We start from the raw sequence: 14258 nt of genomic DNA on the forward strand, positions 1-14258 counted from the left end.
AGGGAGAAATCACCACCAACATCCATCGCAACCAATGACTTGACACTTTCATCTCCCCACTTTACTTTATTTTCATTTCATTAGCAAATTGTATTAAGATCTTGAGATTGAGAAACTTTATATCTCTTAATATAAATATGATTTCCATCATCTCTCATCTTTCCATGCTTCCAATTCTCTCCATCATGAGCAACTAAATTTCTAATGATTTGAGAATATTAAATTGATATTTTCACAAGTTTTGAATAAGTTAAATTTCATATTGTGTGTGCTTAATCCATTGCTTGAATCCATCTGACAAATCTATTTAAGTAGAAATAGCAAACTACTCGAGAGAGAAAATGGTTGTGAAACTCATAAAACAAGGAACGAACTTTAGAGATAAAGTTAACCTTTTGTCATATAATTAACTTAAGTATGCGTCCTAGAGATAGGGTAAATGTGGCATGAAGCACTGAGAGGTGAATTCTTCATTTTTTAAGTTAATGACATGAAAGGATACTTATGCATTACTTAGGAGAATGTTATTAAACCTTCTCAACCCTGCCTTATCAACAGAAACTTCAGTTTACTAGGATGACCATAGGTAACATGACCTCAATCCTGAGTGAGTTGGAATTTCCTGCCATTGAGGGCGGTCCTTTGATTTGTATGGGTGTTAGTGGCCAGGTCGCCGATTCAAACCTATCATTTTGGGGATTCGTCTGATTTGGGAGCTGGGAACTCAGCTACACAAGATGGAATTCACTCCTTCCCCGAGGCAAGAGTAAGTAGATAGATGGCTCCCTTAAGGGCTGATTCCGGGGCTTGAACGATGTGGCGCCACACACCTTCTCTTGGCCCGAGAGGTGTTCACATATAGTTGGACTATGTTGTATTGTTCATTAGAGGAATCAGTGGTACTTAAGGAGTGAGATGTAATTACAGGGGCAAAATGGTAAATTGACCAAGCTATACTTACGAGCATCTGTGAAGGGTCATCGTACTTATGATTGGTTATACCCGATTGACACAGAAATATATTTGTGGTAAGAAGAGTTCAACTGTTGGTCTTTAATGAAATGTCTGACAGTTAACGGATGGTGGATCTCGTGGCTAAAGAGTTTAGTCAGCTATTCACGTACCGTTGGAGCTTTGAGCCACAAGTCTATTAGGCCCCTTGGGTAGCTTGGATAAAGTCGAGAATCAGTATTTGGGTTAATTTGAAATGTTCAAATTGACAAGAGAAAGTTTGATTATATATGATATAATTGGACTAGTTAATTATATATGATATAATTGGCTAAATGTATGAGATACGTTATTTTGGAGGAAATTATATATAAATATGATTTATATCAAGTAGAGGAGAAAATATTATGGTAGATATGTGATATCAAACTACAGGGTAAAAATATAATATGATTATATTTATTATTAATTAATTGATTAATTATATGATAATTAAGCCAATTTGTCATGTTTGGACGTGCGTTAGTGGGGCAGTATTGGTTATTGTAACCGATGAATTAAGATGAAAATTGGTTTCATTTTGAATCGTCGTCCCAAAAGAGATAGAAAGAAGTGTGTTAGTGAAAAGTAATTGATCACTTAAAATCGAGAGCATATATGATAGTCGCTCTGCACCTAAACGATCGTTCATCTCGCGCCTAAACGAACGCACACTAAGTCCTAAACGATCGGATAGTTTTCGTAAACGATCGTATATTGTGTCGTGTTAGCTAAACGAGCGTATACCTTTTCCTAAACGATCGTTCAATAAAATCTACACGATCGTGTAGTTTCCCCTAAACAATATGTATCTTGTTATAGATAGCGTCATTTTCCCTCTCACTTGCTTATCGTCTACACGATCTGGTCTTCCTCCTTCCTCTACCAAATTCACCAAAGACCACGCTTTGGGTTCTCACTCCGAGAATACCTGGGGCTCTTTTCTGGTGGTGTCATCCCCACGTCGTTCGTGTTCGTGCGGTTGTTCGTGCTGCTATAGTCGATACTTTTGTTGGCCGTTGGTTGATCAGGTAGAGGTTTCCGCTGCATTAAGTTTTGATGTTTGAAGAACGTCTTCAACTGGTATGGCAACTCTCTCTCCCTCGTTTATTTTTGTTCAAAGCATGCCTTTAATTGACTGTTTGTTTGCATAACTGTGCATTTGAATGTATATTGTGTATTTCGGTCACTGTGAAATTGGAACGATCTAAACGCGCTCATAGAACTCTTCGGTAAGAGATCCTTCAAATACTTATGCTGACCAATATTTTGATTCTTTAAGATAGGCATGAGAACTCAATTTTAGAATCTTTTTTTAGGAAACATTTCTTAAATTTATCATGTATGCAAGTTTTACCTCAAATCTCTTTTGCAAATTTTTTCTAAGAAAAAATCATCAATCGATTTCAACAATGAGAATCTTGTTTCCTTTAAAATATGGGGTTGGGAGATGTTTGAGCTAATGTGTTCAAACTCGTAGAAATTACTTTATTAATAATAAATCTAAAAAAAATATAATTTCGCTATTAGCACAAGGAAAAATCTGCCTATTAAGAGTTTTAGTTGTGAATGGCATTTGCTCTTAGTTGGATACTCGCATGACACCCATGAGGGCAAGCCAAAACAAAGGTGGATAACCATGATCAACACAAAATCAAACGATTATTTTGACTATGACTAATTATTCATTAGACGGATCAATATTACTTAAAAAGTTAGATGTGACAACAGGGGTAAAATGATTATTTTGATCCAGCTGTACTTACGAGCAATTTGCGAAGAGTCAATGCACTGTTGATTAGATGTATCCAATGGACACAAAAATATATCTATAGTGTAAAGAGTGCAATTGTCAGTCTTTAATGGAGTGGCCGACAGTTAATAAAGGTTGATTAATTTAATTAAAGAGTTTAATTAATTAACCTCGTATCACTAGAGCTTCAATCTGTAGGTTCATAAGGTCCCCTTGTTAGCTAATAAGAATTAATGAGAATCAAATTATTTTTTGATTAATTTGAACTGTTCAAATCAATTATAGGGAATTAATTGTATATGGTACAATTAATATAATGTATATGATACATTGTAATATAAAGGTTTAATGAGAGAAATAAATATTTGAATATGATTCAAATAGTATTTACATGAATATGATTCGTATAAAGACACTATAGGTTAAAATTAATATGAATGAATAGGTTATGTGAGAAAATTATAAACTATAGGTTATATTATATGTAATATAATATGAACTATATGTTATATGTTATATATGATGTAAAATATAGTTTATATATATATATATATATATATANGAACTATATGTTATATGTTATATATGATGTAAAATATAGTTTATATATATATATATATATATATATATAATTAACTTCCATCTCTCTCATAAAAATAGGAAGTGGGAGGCCATTTTGATATACATGATTTTGGAATCACAGTTCTGGATTAACTTAATAGATCTCCATCTTCTCTGCAATTTTCTCTTTAAAAAATTAATATCTCCCTTCACCAAAATTAACACACAGAAGCCCACAAGTCTCTTTAATTCTCACCATGAGAATAACGAGAAAGATATTTTGGTGGTGTCCTCACTATGTTATTCTTGGGTTGCTGTATTTGGTGTTTGAGTTCGAAAGAAGTTTTTTCACAGTTCAAGATTTCACAAGAGGGGAAGCAAGAAGATGGTTCTTCAAGAGTTAGTAACATATCTCTGTCCTCTCTCTGCTAATTCAGCAGAAGCATGTTTAGGTTCTCTGTTGTTTATCATATTGTTTCCATCACTCTATATTTTATAGTTCTGTATAAACGAAATTAGAGACACGAATGCGTTCACGTACTTCCGCTTCGGGAATTCAATCCCTTTAGTATAAATAAGCTTTTTGTTCAAGCGTTTACAAAACTCATTATCCTAAAAATTCTAAAATCTAACATCTTTAAACGTAGGACTTTTATAAAAAGAAGCAAACATCAGCTAAGGAAACAAAAGTTGTATTCGTGGATGCACAAAGAGATCAGTTCAACTTCAATATTGCATGCGAAGAACCATGCGTTGAGAAGAAACATGAAGAAAGGAAAACGACAAATGCAAGCAGTGGATGTCAAATCAAAGTGTAAGTTGGTAGCTAATTTGAGGCAGTCGCAACATAATCAATGAATCTGTGACGCGAGGATTCAGTGTAGCAATGTATGGAATTAAATGCAAGGTGTCAGATCATCATTAGAAAGAGGCTAAGAACCTTCCTTTTGATGCCTATAAATAGTCCAAAGAGTTTTATCTCAGTGTGGAACTTTTTGCCAAGAAATTGGTCAAAGTTCTGCCAAAATTCCCCTCAAACCACCATTGTCATCCACTTCTTGAGCTTTTCTTTGAAGAATTCTGAGTGAAAGCTTAATCTTCTTCTTTGAAAAATGAGAAAGCACCACCAACATCCATTGCAACTACCTTGAAACAGCCACCATTAAAGCCAGAGGGAGCAAAAAATTACAACCGGCGGCTTGACACATTCATCTCCCAACTTTATTTTATTTTCTTTTTATTAGAAAATTGTATTTAGATCTTAAGATTGAGAAACTCTATATTTCTTAATATAAATATGGTTTCCATTATCTCTCATCTTTTCATGCTTCCAATTCTCTACATCATGACAACTAAATTTCTAATAGGTTGAGAAGATTAAATTGATATTTTCACAAGTTTTGCATAAGTTAAAGTTCATCTTGTTTAATGTGTGCTTAATCCATTGCTTGAATCCATCTGACAAATCGGTTTAAGTATAAATAGCTAATTCCTTGAAAGACCAAGTGGTTGTGGAACTCATTAAACAAATAAAGAAGTAACTTAAAGACAAAGTTAACTTTTTGTCATATAAAACTTAAGCATGTGTCCTAGAGATAGGGTAAATGTGGCATGAAAAACTGAGAAGTGATTTCTTCATTTTATAAATTAATGACATGAACGCATACTTATGCATTACTTAGGAGAATGTTAGTAAACCTTCTCAACCCTGTTTATCAACTGATTTTCATCTTTTCAATGCATGTTGCTTTATTTTTTTATTGTATCTATCATCAACACCATCATCACCATCACACACCGCTAAACACATACCATTCATATAATTCATCCTTTAATCCTGTTTCACCTCACAATTAGTCTAGACGTATGATACTTAGGAAATACTGTGAAAGTCAGTTAACCAGTCCTAATTAAGTTATATCAAGTCCATGTGTTCGATCCTGGTACTCACCAGGAAACTCTGCTTAAACTTACATTTGGGTTTAAGTAGGGAAAACTTATGTTCATTTTAGATAATTCAATTCATTAATTTTACACGAGCATGACATATAGCAATCAACATTTTTGCATGCAACAATGGGTATAACCAATTATCAGTAAGTCAATCCTTTATGAATTGCTTGTAATTACGATTGAATGAAATTATCAATTTACCTCTGTAATTACCTCTTACTCGTTAAATCCCATCGATCCTCTAATGAACAACCTGTTTATGGTCCTACCATTATATAAAAATAATAATAATAATAATAATTAAAAAAAAAACTCTCTTAGGCCAATGAAAGTGAGGGGGCCCATTGTTCAAGACCCGGAGTCAGAACTTAAGGGAGCAATTCATCTACTTACCCTAAGGATGGGAATGAGAGAATTCCATATTGTATTACTATATTCCCAGCTTTCTACTTGAATAAATCCCCAAAATGGTAGGCTTATTGAGCCGGCAAGTTCAGGCCACTCTCACCTATACAAATCAAAAGACTGCTCTTATGGATGGGATTTCATAACTCACATAGGATGGAGGCCGAGTTACGTATAGTCATCCTATGAAATGTTAATCTCTTCAATCAACGATGTTATAAAGAGAGATTATTCATTTCGTGGTCTGATTTTATACAAACTCTTTGTATAAGATACCTCCACTCGTATATCTTCATATGAACGATTTGGATCAAATCGTTTGTAACACTTACAACTGTTGTAACATTTACAAAATAGATCGTATCCATAGTGTTGCTAGAATAGGACCCAATCTTATCCATATACGATAGACCATTTAGGTTATTATTTGAACATGATCTACCTATATGTCTACCACATACTATTCAAGTTACATAAAATAACCTTGGAACTTTCCTTAATGGATAATTGCATATATAAAATAATCAATCATTATTTCAAATAACTTATTAACTACATGACCTTAGGGCATACATACCAACATGTGTGTGTGCGCATGCTTTTTTTTTTAACAAAAGGACTTCAGTCACAAGCCACTTTAGCAACAATGCCTCAACAATAAATCAGGTTAATATTTCATTTTGTGCTTCCTAATTTAAGCCTATGAAAAGAGCTCATTAGCCATGGGCTTTGTCTGTTTTTTTAGCCTATAAAGTTTTCATTTACTCTTGCAAGTCAGCTGTGTGTTTTACTTCGTTAGAAGCTTATGGGTGGTGATTTTCTCTGCCTTGATAAGACTTGGGCTTGGCCTTCTAATACTAGAGAACTAGTTGATCTCTTGGAACAAGTTTAGTGATTGTGGCTGAGGTTTAAAGAAAGGGTCGAGTGGCCCCATCAAGCTTTATCCTTACTCACATGCTTCCAAGGAAAATTCCTAAGAGGTCATCCAATATAGGATTACTCCAAGCAGTTCCTATAGTTAAGTCATCAAAAATGAAGGTGTTGGTATAAATAGTAACTTTCGTTTCTTTTAAGTCTTTCTTAACTATACTTTCATATCCTTAAGATCACATCCGAATAAGATCTCTCTCATTCGGATGTGATCTTAGTTCATTCATATATATCCCTCTTGAACTCGGGGTGTCACATATTCATCTCATCATCTCACTCTTCTATTTTCTCTCTCTCTCCTCTACATCAATCCTATGCTCCAACACTTTCTTATTTTCCATCATTTTTCTCTTTCTTCTGAATACCCTTTTAATCCCCTTCTTTCAATTCTCTTCAATCTCAATTCTCCTCAATTCCTAGGAGGTCACCCAACATAGGATTACTCCAAACAGTTTCTATAGTTAAGCCACCGAAAATGAAGGTGTTTCTTGTTGGTATAGGTAGTAACTTTCATTTCTTTTAAGTCTTTCTTAACTATACTTTCATATCCTTAAGATCTCTTTCATTCAGATTGATCTCAGTTCCTTCATATGTATCCCTTCTGAACTCAATGTGTTACATATTCATCTCATCACTTCACTCTTCTATTTTCTCTCTCTCCCTTACTTCAATCCTATGACCCAACACTTCCTTATTTTCCATTATTTTTCTCTTTTTTTCTGAATACCCTTTTAATCCCCTTCTTTCATTTTTCAATCTCAATTTTCCTCATTTCTTTATCTTTTCTTCTATATAAAAAATTTAAATAAATAGGAAAGTTCTCTTATTTATTAGCAAGCCCAAACATAAATATGTAAGAAATTCCAACGGTCCAATGAATTCCTTTTAAATTATTTTGAATTGGGAGAATCAATTCAAGAATAACCTCCTTTCAAAACTCAATCAAACAATGAATCACCAAATACAAAAAGAGTCGGCAAATGAATATCATTCTCGATCATTAGGAACCTCTTAAATGACCACAACAAGTGAACAAATAGACTAATTTGAACTATAACTATAAGAAGTATCAACAAAATTTTTATCTCTAAAAAATTGGTAATGCACATGTTTTCTTTCTTTTTCCTCTCACTGGTTGTCCCCATAATTATGACTCCAATTTATCGACATATCTCTCTTTTTGGGTATTAAACCCAGACTAACTCCCTTTCAACTACTAAATGTACAAAATTGTTAGAACATTTAAGTTCTAAGGTTCATTCATAGTTCCATTATTCCCCTTCCTCCTTGCGCCTATTTATCTTGAATGAAGAGGATAATTTTAAAGATTAAGGGATGAAACAATTTCAGTTAGAGGGTATTGAAGAAGGAAGGAAAAAAAAAATATTAAGTCATAGATTGAAGTAGAGGAGAGAGAGAAAATGGAAGAATGAAGTAATAGAGTGCACATAAATAGTTTCCATCCATATACTGACCGTAAGACATTTTTAATATTTTTTGCAAGGTTAAAAGTATAAATAAGAAATACAACTTTCTTTAGAAATTTCTGCAAGGTTAAAAGTATAAAAAAGAAATACAACTTTTGAAAGTTAAGGGACATTTTAAAGCATGGTATTAATAGTTTTCATTCATATACTATTAGTAAGAATATTTAATATTATGGTCTTTTAAAAATTTTAAGGATATGAATATAACATTTAAAAACTGGATTTTTTTTTCCCTTTTTTTTTCAAGGACAGGACAAGTATTTCTGAAATAAAGAACTGAAATCTTTATAATTTAATCAATTTCGAATTCAATTTATTGACTTCCATCCCTTTTTAAGATCCATTTTTTTTATTCAATTATATGGACAATTGTAAATATAGCAATCAGACCTAAAGTATTAGTAGATATAGCATAATGCAAAAGAATTTACAGATATAATAAAATTTAGATCTAACTCTTAGAGAGTCTAACAGTGATAGACTATATCGTTGATGGAAGTTTATCAACAATAGAAGTTATCAACAATAGAGTTTATCACTGATAAAAGTCGTCATGATAGAGTTTATAATGGATAGATTTTAATATATTTACAATTCTTTAAAATTGTTTCTATACACTTTACTTTTTTTGAACCCACTATACACTTGATTAAAAAAGATCCATTATCCACTTAATTATTAATTCTAAAAGTGTTACCAATTACCCCAGTTATTTCATTATTACCAACATCATTTACTTTCCATGTCAACCAAAAACAAAACACAAGTGAGAAATCAAATAAGAATGTCTTTAAAAAAAGATCGAGGGTCAGAAAATTAATTTGAACAACGAAAGTCAGCAACAAACGTTTGACTTCAATTGATCAAATAAATACTTTTGCTTTATGTTTCTTTAATTTAAAACAATGTCTCAATCAAAATTCAGACATTTATTTGGTAGGTTTAAGGTCGCATCCAAACAAGTCTTGGTGTGACAAAATTGTCTGTCTTGGACAAGTAAACATTGAGTAGTCTGAAGTTTGGATATAATACACTTTAATTACTCACTGGTAATTATATTAATATATTTATCTTGGATCAAATTAGTTGTACGTTCACCTAAATAATCAACTAAGTCCAAATTGACTTGGCCATCATTTTCAGTTTTTATTTGTGGTTATTAGGTTCTGAATTTTCAAAACTTCAAATTCAATCACTAAACCTTCAAAAGTCTCTAAACTTATGAATCTACTGGATATAAAATTAAGAAAATGTAAATAACAGTAAATAAAGCCTTTACAAATGTTTTTAAAAAATGAGTAAGATTTAAAAACATAACTACCAGGAAACGAGTTTCAAACTACCAAATTAAAAACAAAAAGCATTAGTAATCCTAAATATAAAGTTGTCGCACATAAGTTGGAATTTCTACAAACTAAAATTATCTCTAATTCTTAAAACACGATTTATTATGCAACATAATAAAACTTAATTTGAAAAACTTAATTTCAAGCATACAAAAACTAAATTCACTGGAAAACATGCAAGAATTCAGGGGTTTTTTTTCACTTAGGTATGCATTTTGAAAGCAATTAAAAGATAAATGCTCTCAAAAGAGATGTAGTTCGATTACAGTAATAGAGATTTATTTATTTAAAAAATTCATAGTATTCACTGGAACTATAAAAAGACCCACTATGATGTGAAAGGAAGGAGGCATTACTGATGATTTATGAATTTGTAACAAGAGGTTCTCACCCAAGAAGGATAACCCACCCCCAAGAAAGGACAAGAGAAAGTTGTTCTTTAGACATTGGTAAAAAGCACAAATTCATCTTCCTTTACAAATGCCAGGTCTTACCACTTTACTTGGTTTTTTTCTTTTCCATAATCATTTTCTACTTCTTTCACCTTGCAAATAAGAGAAGCCACAGGCATATAACAATGGAAGATCTTAGGTTACACCTTGTCATCGTGGAACCACCACCTTGTCTCTTTTGGAGATCTTCCATTCCTACAATTCTTTACATAACGATCGTTATCGTCAGGGCGTTGCTGCAATAGAAAACAACAGACCGTCAAGAGAGGGATTCTGGTTGAAGGTGGTACACACACGTTTTTTAAATCTTAACAATTTCAAAGAAAGCAATTGTTATTTCCAGCACCTCTATGAAAAATATATTAACTATACAATAGAATGAAAATGGAAGGAAGTGTATCAGACCTTTGCTGTGGAGCTCGACAGCATGGAGAGAATGCTGATACAGATAGAACTTACAGTCATTGCAGGCGACCATGAATCATATAAAATATCTACACAGTTTCAGAATGAAGGGAAGTAACACTGGTCAGTCTTGCTAAACAGGTGATAACTAAACTCTCATACAAAACCAATAGGTAACAAATAACCCCACATCATAAATTAACATGGGTAGGATAGAATTCACAATTCAAACATGCACGAGCAACAAACAGTGACACAATGCAGAAACATGTACAAGAGGAAAATAACAGGCGCAACTATTACACCACCATATAAACTCGGAAAAAACATCATCTCAATCACACATACAAAGTGCATTTGAGCAACTTGCAAATTGCAGAAAGCAAATTCCCAACTTTACCTTCAAACTACATCCATTGCAAATAATAGAGTTGTTCAAAATCAAACCAACGATCAAAACTAAATTGGTTTAGTTTGAGATTTCTTTTCCTTTGAAGATACCCAACAAAACAAGCATTGATAGTTCGGTTCAGTTCAACAAATTTCCATCTAAAGGAAACCAAACAGATGAATAAAGTTTAGATTACTATAATGAACAAACATAAACTAGAGCTACTAAATAATTTAAAAGATTCCATGATTAATGATGTATTGTAAAATCTGAAGTTTTAAAGACTTGCAATATGAAGCAATTACAATCTAACATGTTTGAAATTTTTTTTCTTTATATTATTGTTTATTTGTCAGATTGGACTTAAATATATTGAAATTAGTTCTATTCATTTTTTGAGAACTCGAGGACATAGTTGTACAATACAACCTATAGAAATCCTGTTCAAGTAAAGTCATGATTATCTTTATTCATTTTGAAAGTAGGATGTCAGATTCATGCAAACTTTATGGTATTTATATTCCATTGCAATAAGCAAAAATAACATTAGAGGAAGGAAAGAAAAAAGTCTTTGCAAACAATTGGAAGAAGTTACGACTTTCAGGAAAATAAAAATAAAAATTGGAAGTTATGAACAAAACAAATATCCAATTATCCATATTGATGGTTCCAGTTGGTATTGTTCGGTTGCAGTGTGCGTGTGTATGACCAACTGGTTCAAATATTCTAAAACAAACCAGACAAATGAACATCCAAGTCAATAACATGATAAAATAAACAACGATCCTACAATAAATTATCAGCATAGAGGGCCTTTTCATCTATACAAACTTGTTAATATCAAAAAGAACGAAATCCAACATCAAGCAGTACTACCTCTGTACACTAGTTTATCTTTCTGTACTGTATAATTGAGAAGTTGTAAATAAATAGATGTAAGCCACTTGCTGTCACATCCAACATAAAGTGATTTTCTTTCTATTGAACTAAAAGGACAGGATATATCATATATATCAAAAAATTTATGTACCATCAAGTCATTCGCGTTCCTCCATGACGAATCACGGATTAGCCTACAGACAACGTGCCACTATATGATAGAAAATCTATTAATGTCCCATTTGAGATATCTACTTGTGTGAAATTCCATTAAACTCAACTATTGTTATTATTGTACGACCTTTTGAAGTCTGACCTCTGACACAAATAATATAAACAGAACTCCTTAGACAGCATTAAACTCAAAACTATGTAGATGGGGAAAAAAACAAAAGTCTAAACACAGACAACAGAGAGAAGAAAGGAATAGAATATGAACTCGATAATCCTGCAGAACTGCAATCCCTTAAGTAGAGTGGATGGTGAAGCAAACAATATAGCCACCACTAAACCTAAACCTAAACACAAAGAATAGAATAATCCAACGAGAAAAAGCAATACAAAACTATCCATATACCAACCTAGACAAATGTGACCATTGCTATAAATATGAGGATGCAGAGGAGCTGGATGCAGAAATATAACCTGTAATAAAACGGGGAGGCGAAAATCAAACCCAATGTAATCGATAAATGTAGCCTAGCCACTAAAGGGTAATTGGAATAGAAATGATCTGAAAGTTGGATGATTATGTTTAAACCTGTGGGGCTTCCATTGGGTAATGCTCAGGAAAGTCCACCTGAAGCTGATAGGTTTCATTAGCATAGAGAGTTCCAGGGGCTCCGTTGACTTCAATCACCCACCTTCCAAGGAAAGAACCCAGAAATGAACGTCAAATTAATTCCTACTAAAAGCAAAAGAAAGTAAAATCTATAGAGAAATAAAAGAAACAAAGAAAACTTCGCGGTTTTATCAAAAATGAAACCAAAGATCTCCACCACACTCGAGAGGAAGGAGGAGAACGTAATCAAACCTAAACCAAGCCCCAACAACACCAATTGTTGGTTATTACATAAAATTCTAGGGTTGTGGTTGGTATTCCCTAAGTATGAAGGAAACCCAGAAAGCGAGTAGAAGGGAAAAAAGAGAAACCCTACGAGGAAATTAAAAAGGAAGAAGAAATAGAAATACCTCTGAAGATTATCGGTGACCTTGTGTTTAAAACCAGCAGGAGGATTGAGCTGCCACTCAAGGAGTTCCTTCTGGAGGCGATTGCAAGCAATCTTACTGAGAGCCTGGAAATGAATCAAAGAATGAGAAGGGAATGAAATCAGAGAGGAAAGGAAAGGAAGAAGAGGAAGAATTGGAAGGCGGGGAATTGATGAATGGAAGAAGATGAAGAAGATGAAGAAGAAGATGAAGAAGAAGAAGAAGATGATGATGATGATGATGATGATGATGGGTTACCTTACGAGCGGAGTCGGAGGAGCTGGTCATGCTTGGGTTTGGCTCCGCAATGCCAGAGAAAGAGAGGAAAGAGTTCAATTAATTATGCGAAATTGTAACGAAGATGGTTGAGGGAAAGGGACAAAGTGGAGCGGCCACGCCTTATATATATTATTAATAACGCCACTCCCCATTCTTCCTTTAATTTCCAACCTATTCTATTCTTTTCCCATTTACTTTTCAAATATCTTCCCAAATTAATTTATAACTCCCCCCTTAATTTTAACCTTTTATATTATTTCTTTTTCCTCCTTTTACTTTAATAATTGGGAGGAAATTACTTTTTTCGCCCTAGGTTTTAGGTAGTTTACTCTTTAGGTTTTATTTCGGGTTGTAACCCATGATTTCAAGGGATTTCAAATCCTAACAAATTTCAAAAGAATTCAATTGTTTGTTAATACAAGAAAGAGAACAATTTTAAAATTCTCAGTAATTTTTTATAGCATTGAAAATGTGTGATCCTATCCCATTTAATTCAAAGTCGTTACTTGGTAAATTTAATGACTTTACAAGTATCAAGCATCTTAGAGGTAGAATGAACTATTACGGGCTGTTAGAGGTTAATTTAGAGCAGGAGCTCAAAAGAGCAATCAAGCTTCAAAGGAGTAAAAATGACCAAAATACCCTTAGAAGTGGTGCCATCCTAAGCGCTTTTTCGCGAGAGATTGTTTTTGGAGAAAAAAAGGCAGCAATACCATAATTTGACGGGTGTGCATGCACGCGCACACAACACCCAAGCATTGCACTTTGATAAGCAGCCTTTAATGGTTAAAGCGTCGTGACACTACACAGTTTCTATAAAATGAAAATTTTCATTTTAAGTTAAGGGGAGGAGCATTAGGCCAATTCCAGAGATCTAAGCTTGGTTTTGACCATTCTTGGCCAAAACCCATGAGATTTCCTTAGATTTTGACTTGTATTTGTATATTTTGGCATCAGGATTCATATTCGATGAACAGTCGAAGGCTAAAACGTCGATTTTGAGGTTTGTTGGGCATTTTCTATGGATTTTCTGAGATTTTGATGTATGTTCATGGGATTCTCTGTTTCTTATTGTTTTCCTTTCCTTGATTGAATGTCTAAGATGAACATGCTAGTAGATTAAATTGACACTTAATCGTTAATACTCGTATGTTCTTCACCCATGCTATGCATGTTTTAGGTGTCCGTAATTGCATCCAAAGCATGCATAATTTGAAT

At 33.2% G+C, this 14258-nt stretch overlaps 1 protein-coding gene across 1 annotated transcript; it reads right to left on the reverse strand.

The window, feature by feature from the left end:
- Positions 1-9677: 9677 nt before the first annotated feature.
- On the reverse strand, positions 9678-13179 carry LOC120069953 (probable ubiquitin-conjugating enzyme E2 16). The gene is made up of 6 exons (XM_039021801.1): positions 13020-13179; positions 12744-12847; positions 12313-12415; positions 12134-12197; positions 10283-10371; positions 9678-10113 (listed from the first exon to the last, which is right to left on the reverse strand). Exons 1-6 carry the CDS (start codon positions 13047-13049, stop codon positions 10018-10020), a joined length of 486 nt encoding a protein of 161 aa, XP_038877729.1. The 5' UTR covers positions 13050-13179; the 3' UTR covers positions 9678-10017.
- Between the last annotated feature and the right edge of the window lie 1079 nt (positions 13180-14258).

Source organism: Benincasa hispida, chromosome 1 (genome assembly GCF_009727055.1).
Source record: "Benincasa hispida cultivar B227 chromosome 1, ASM972705v1, whole genome shotgun sequence".
Taxonomy (NCBI): Eukaryota; Viridiplantae; Streptophyta; class Magnoliopsida; order Cucurbitales; family Cucurbitaceae; genus Benincasa; species Benincasa hispida.

Bases quoted from the DNA above. Each gene is read 5' to 3' on its own strand.
- LOC120069953 (XM_039021801.1), bottom strand. From the start codon at position 13,049: ATGACCAGCTCCTCCGACTCCGCTCGTAAG. The intron at 12,198-12,312 runs GTTTAAACATAA...GTTTTATTACAG, and splicing joins ACCCAATGGAAGCCCCACAG to GTTATATTTCTGCATCCAGC. The intron at 10,114-10,282 runs GTCTGATACACT...TTTCTATTGCAG, and splicing joins TGTCGAGCTCCACAGCAAAG to CAACGCCCTGACGATAACGA.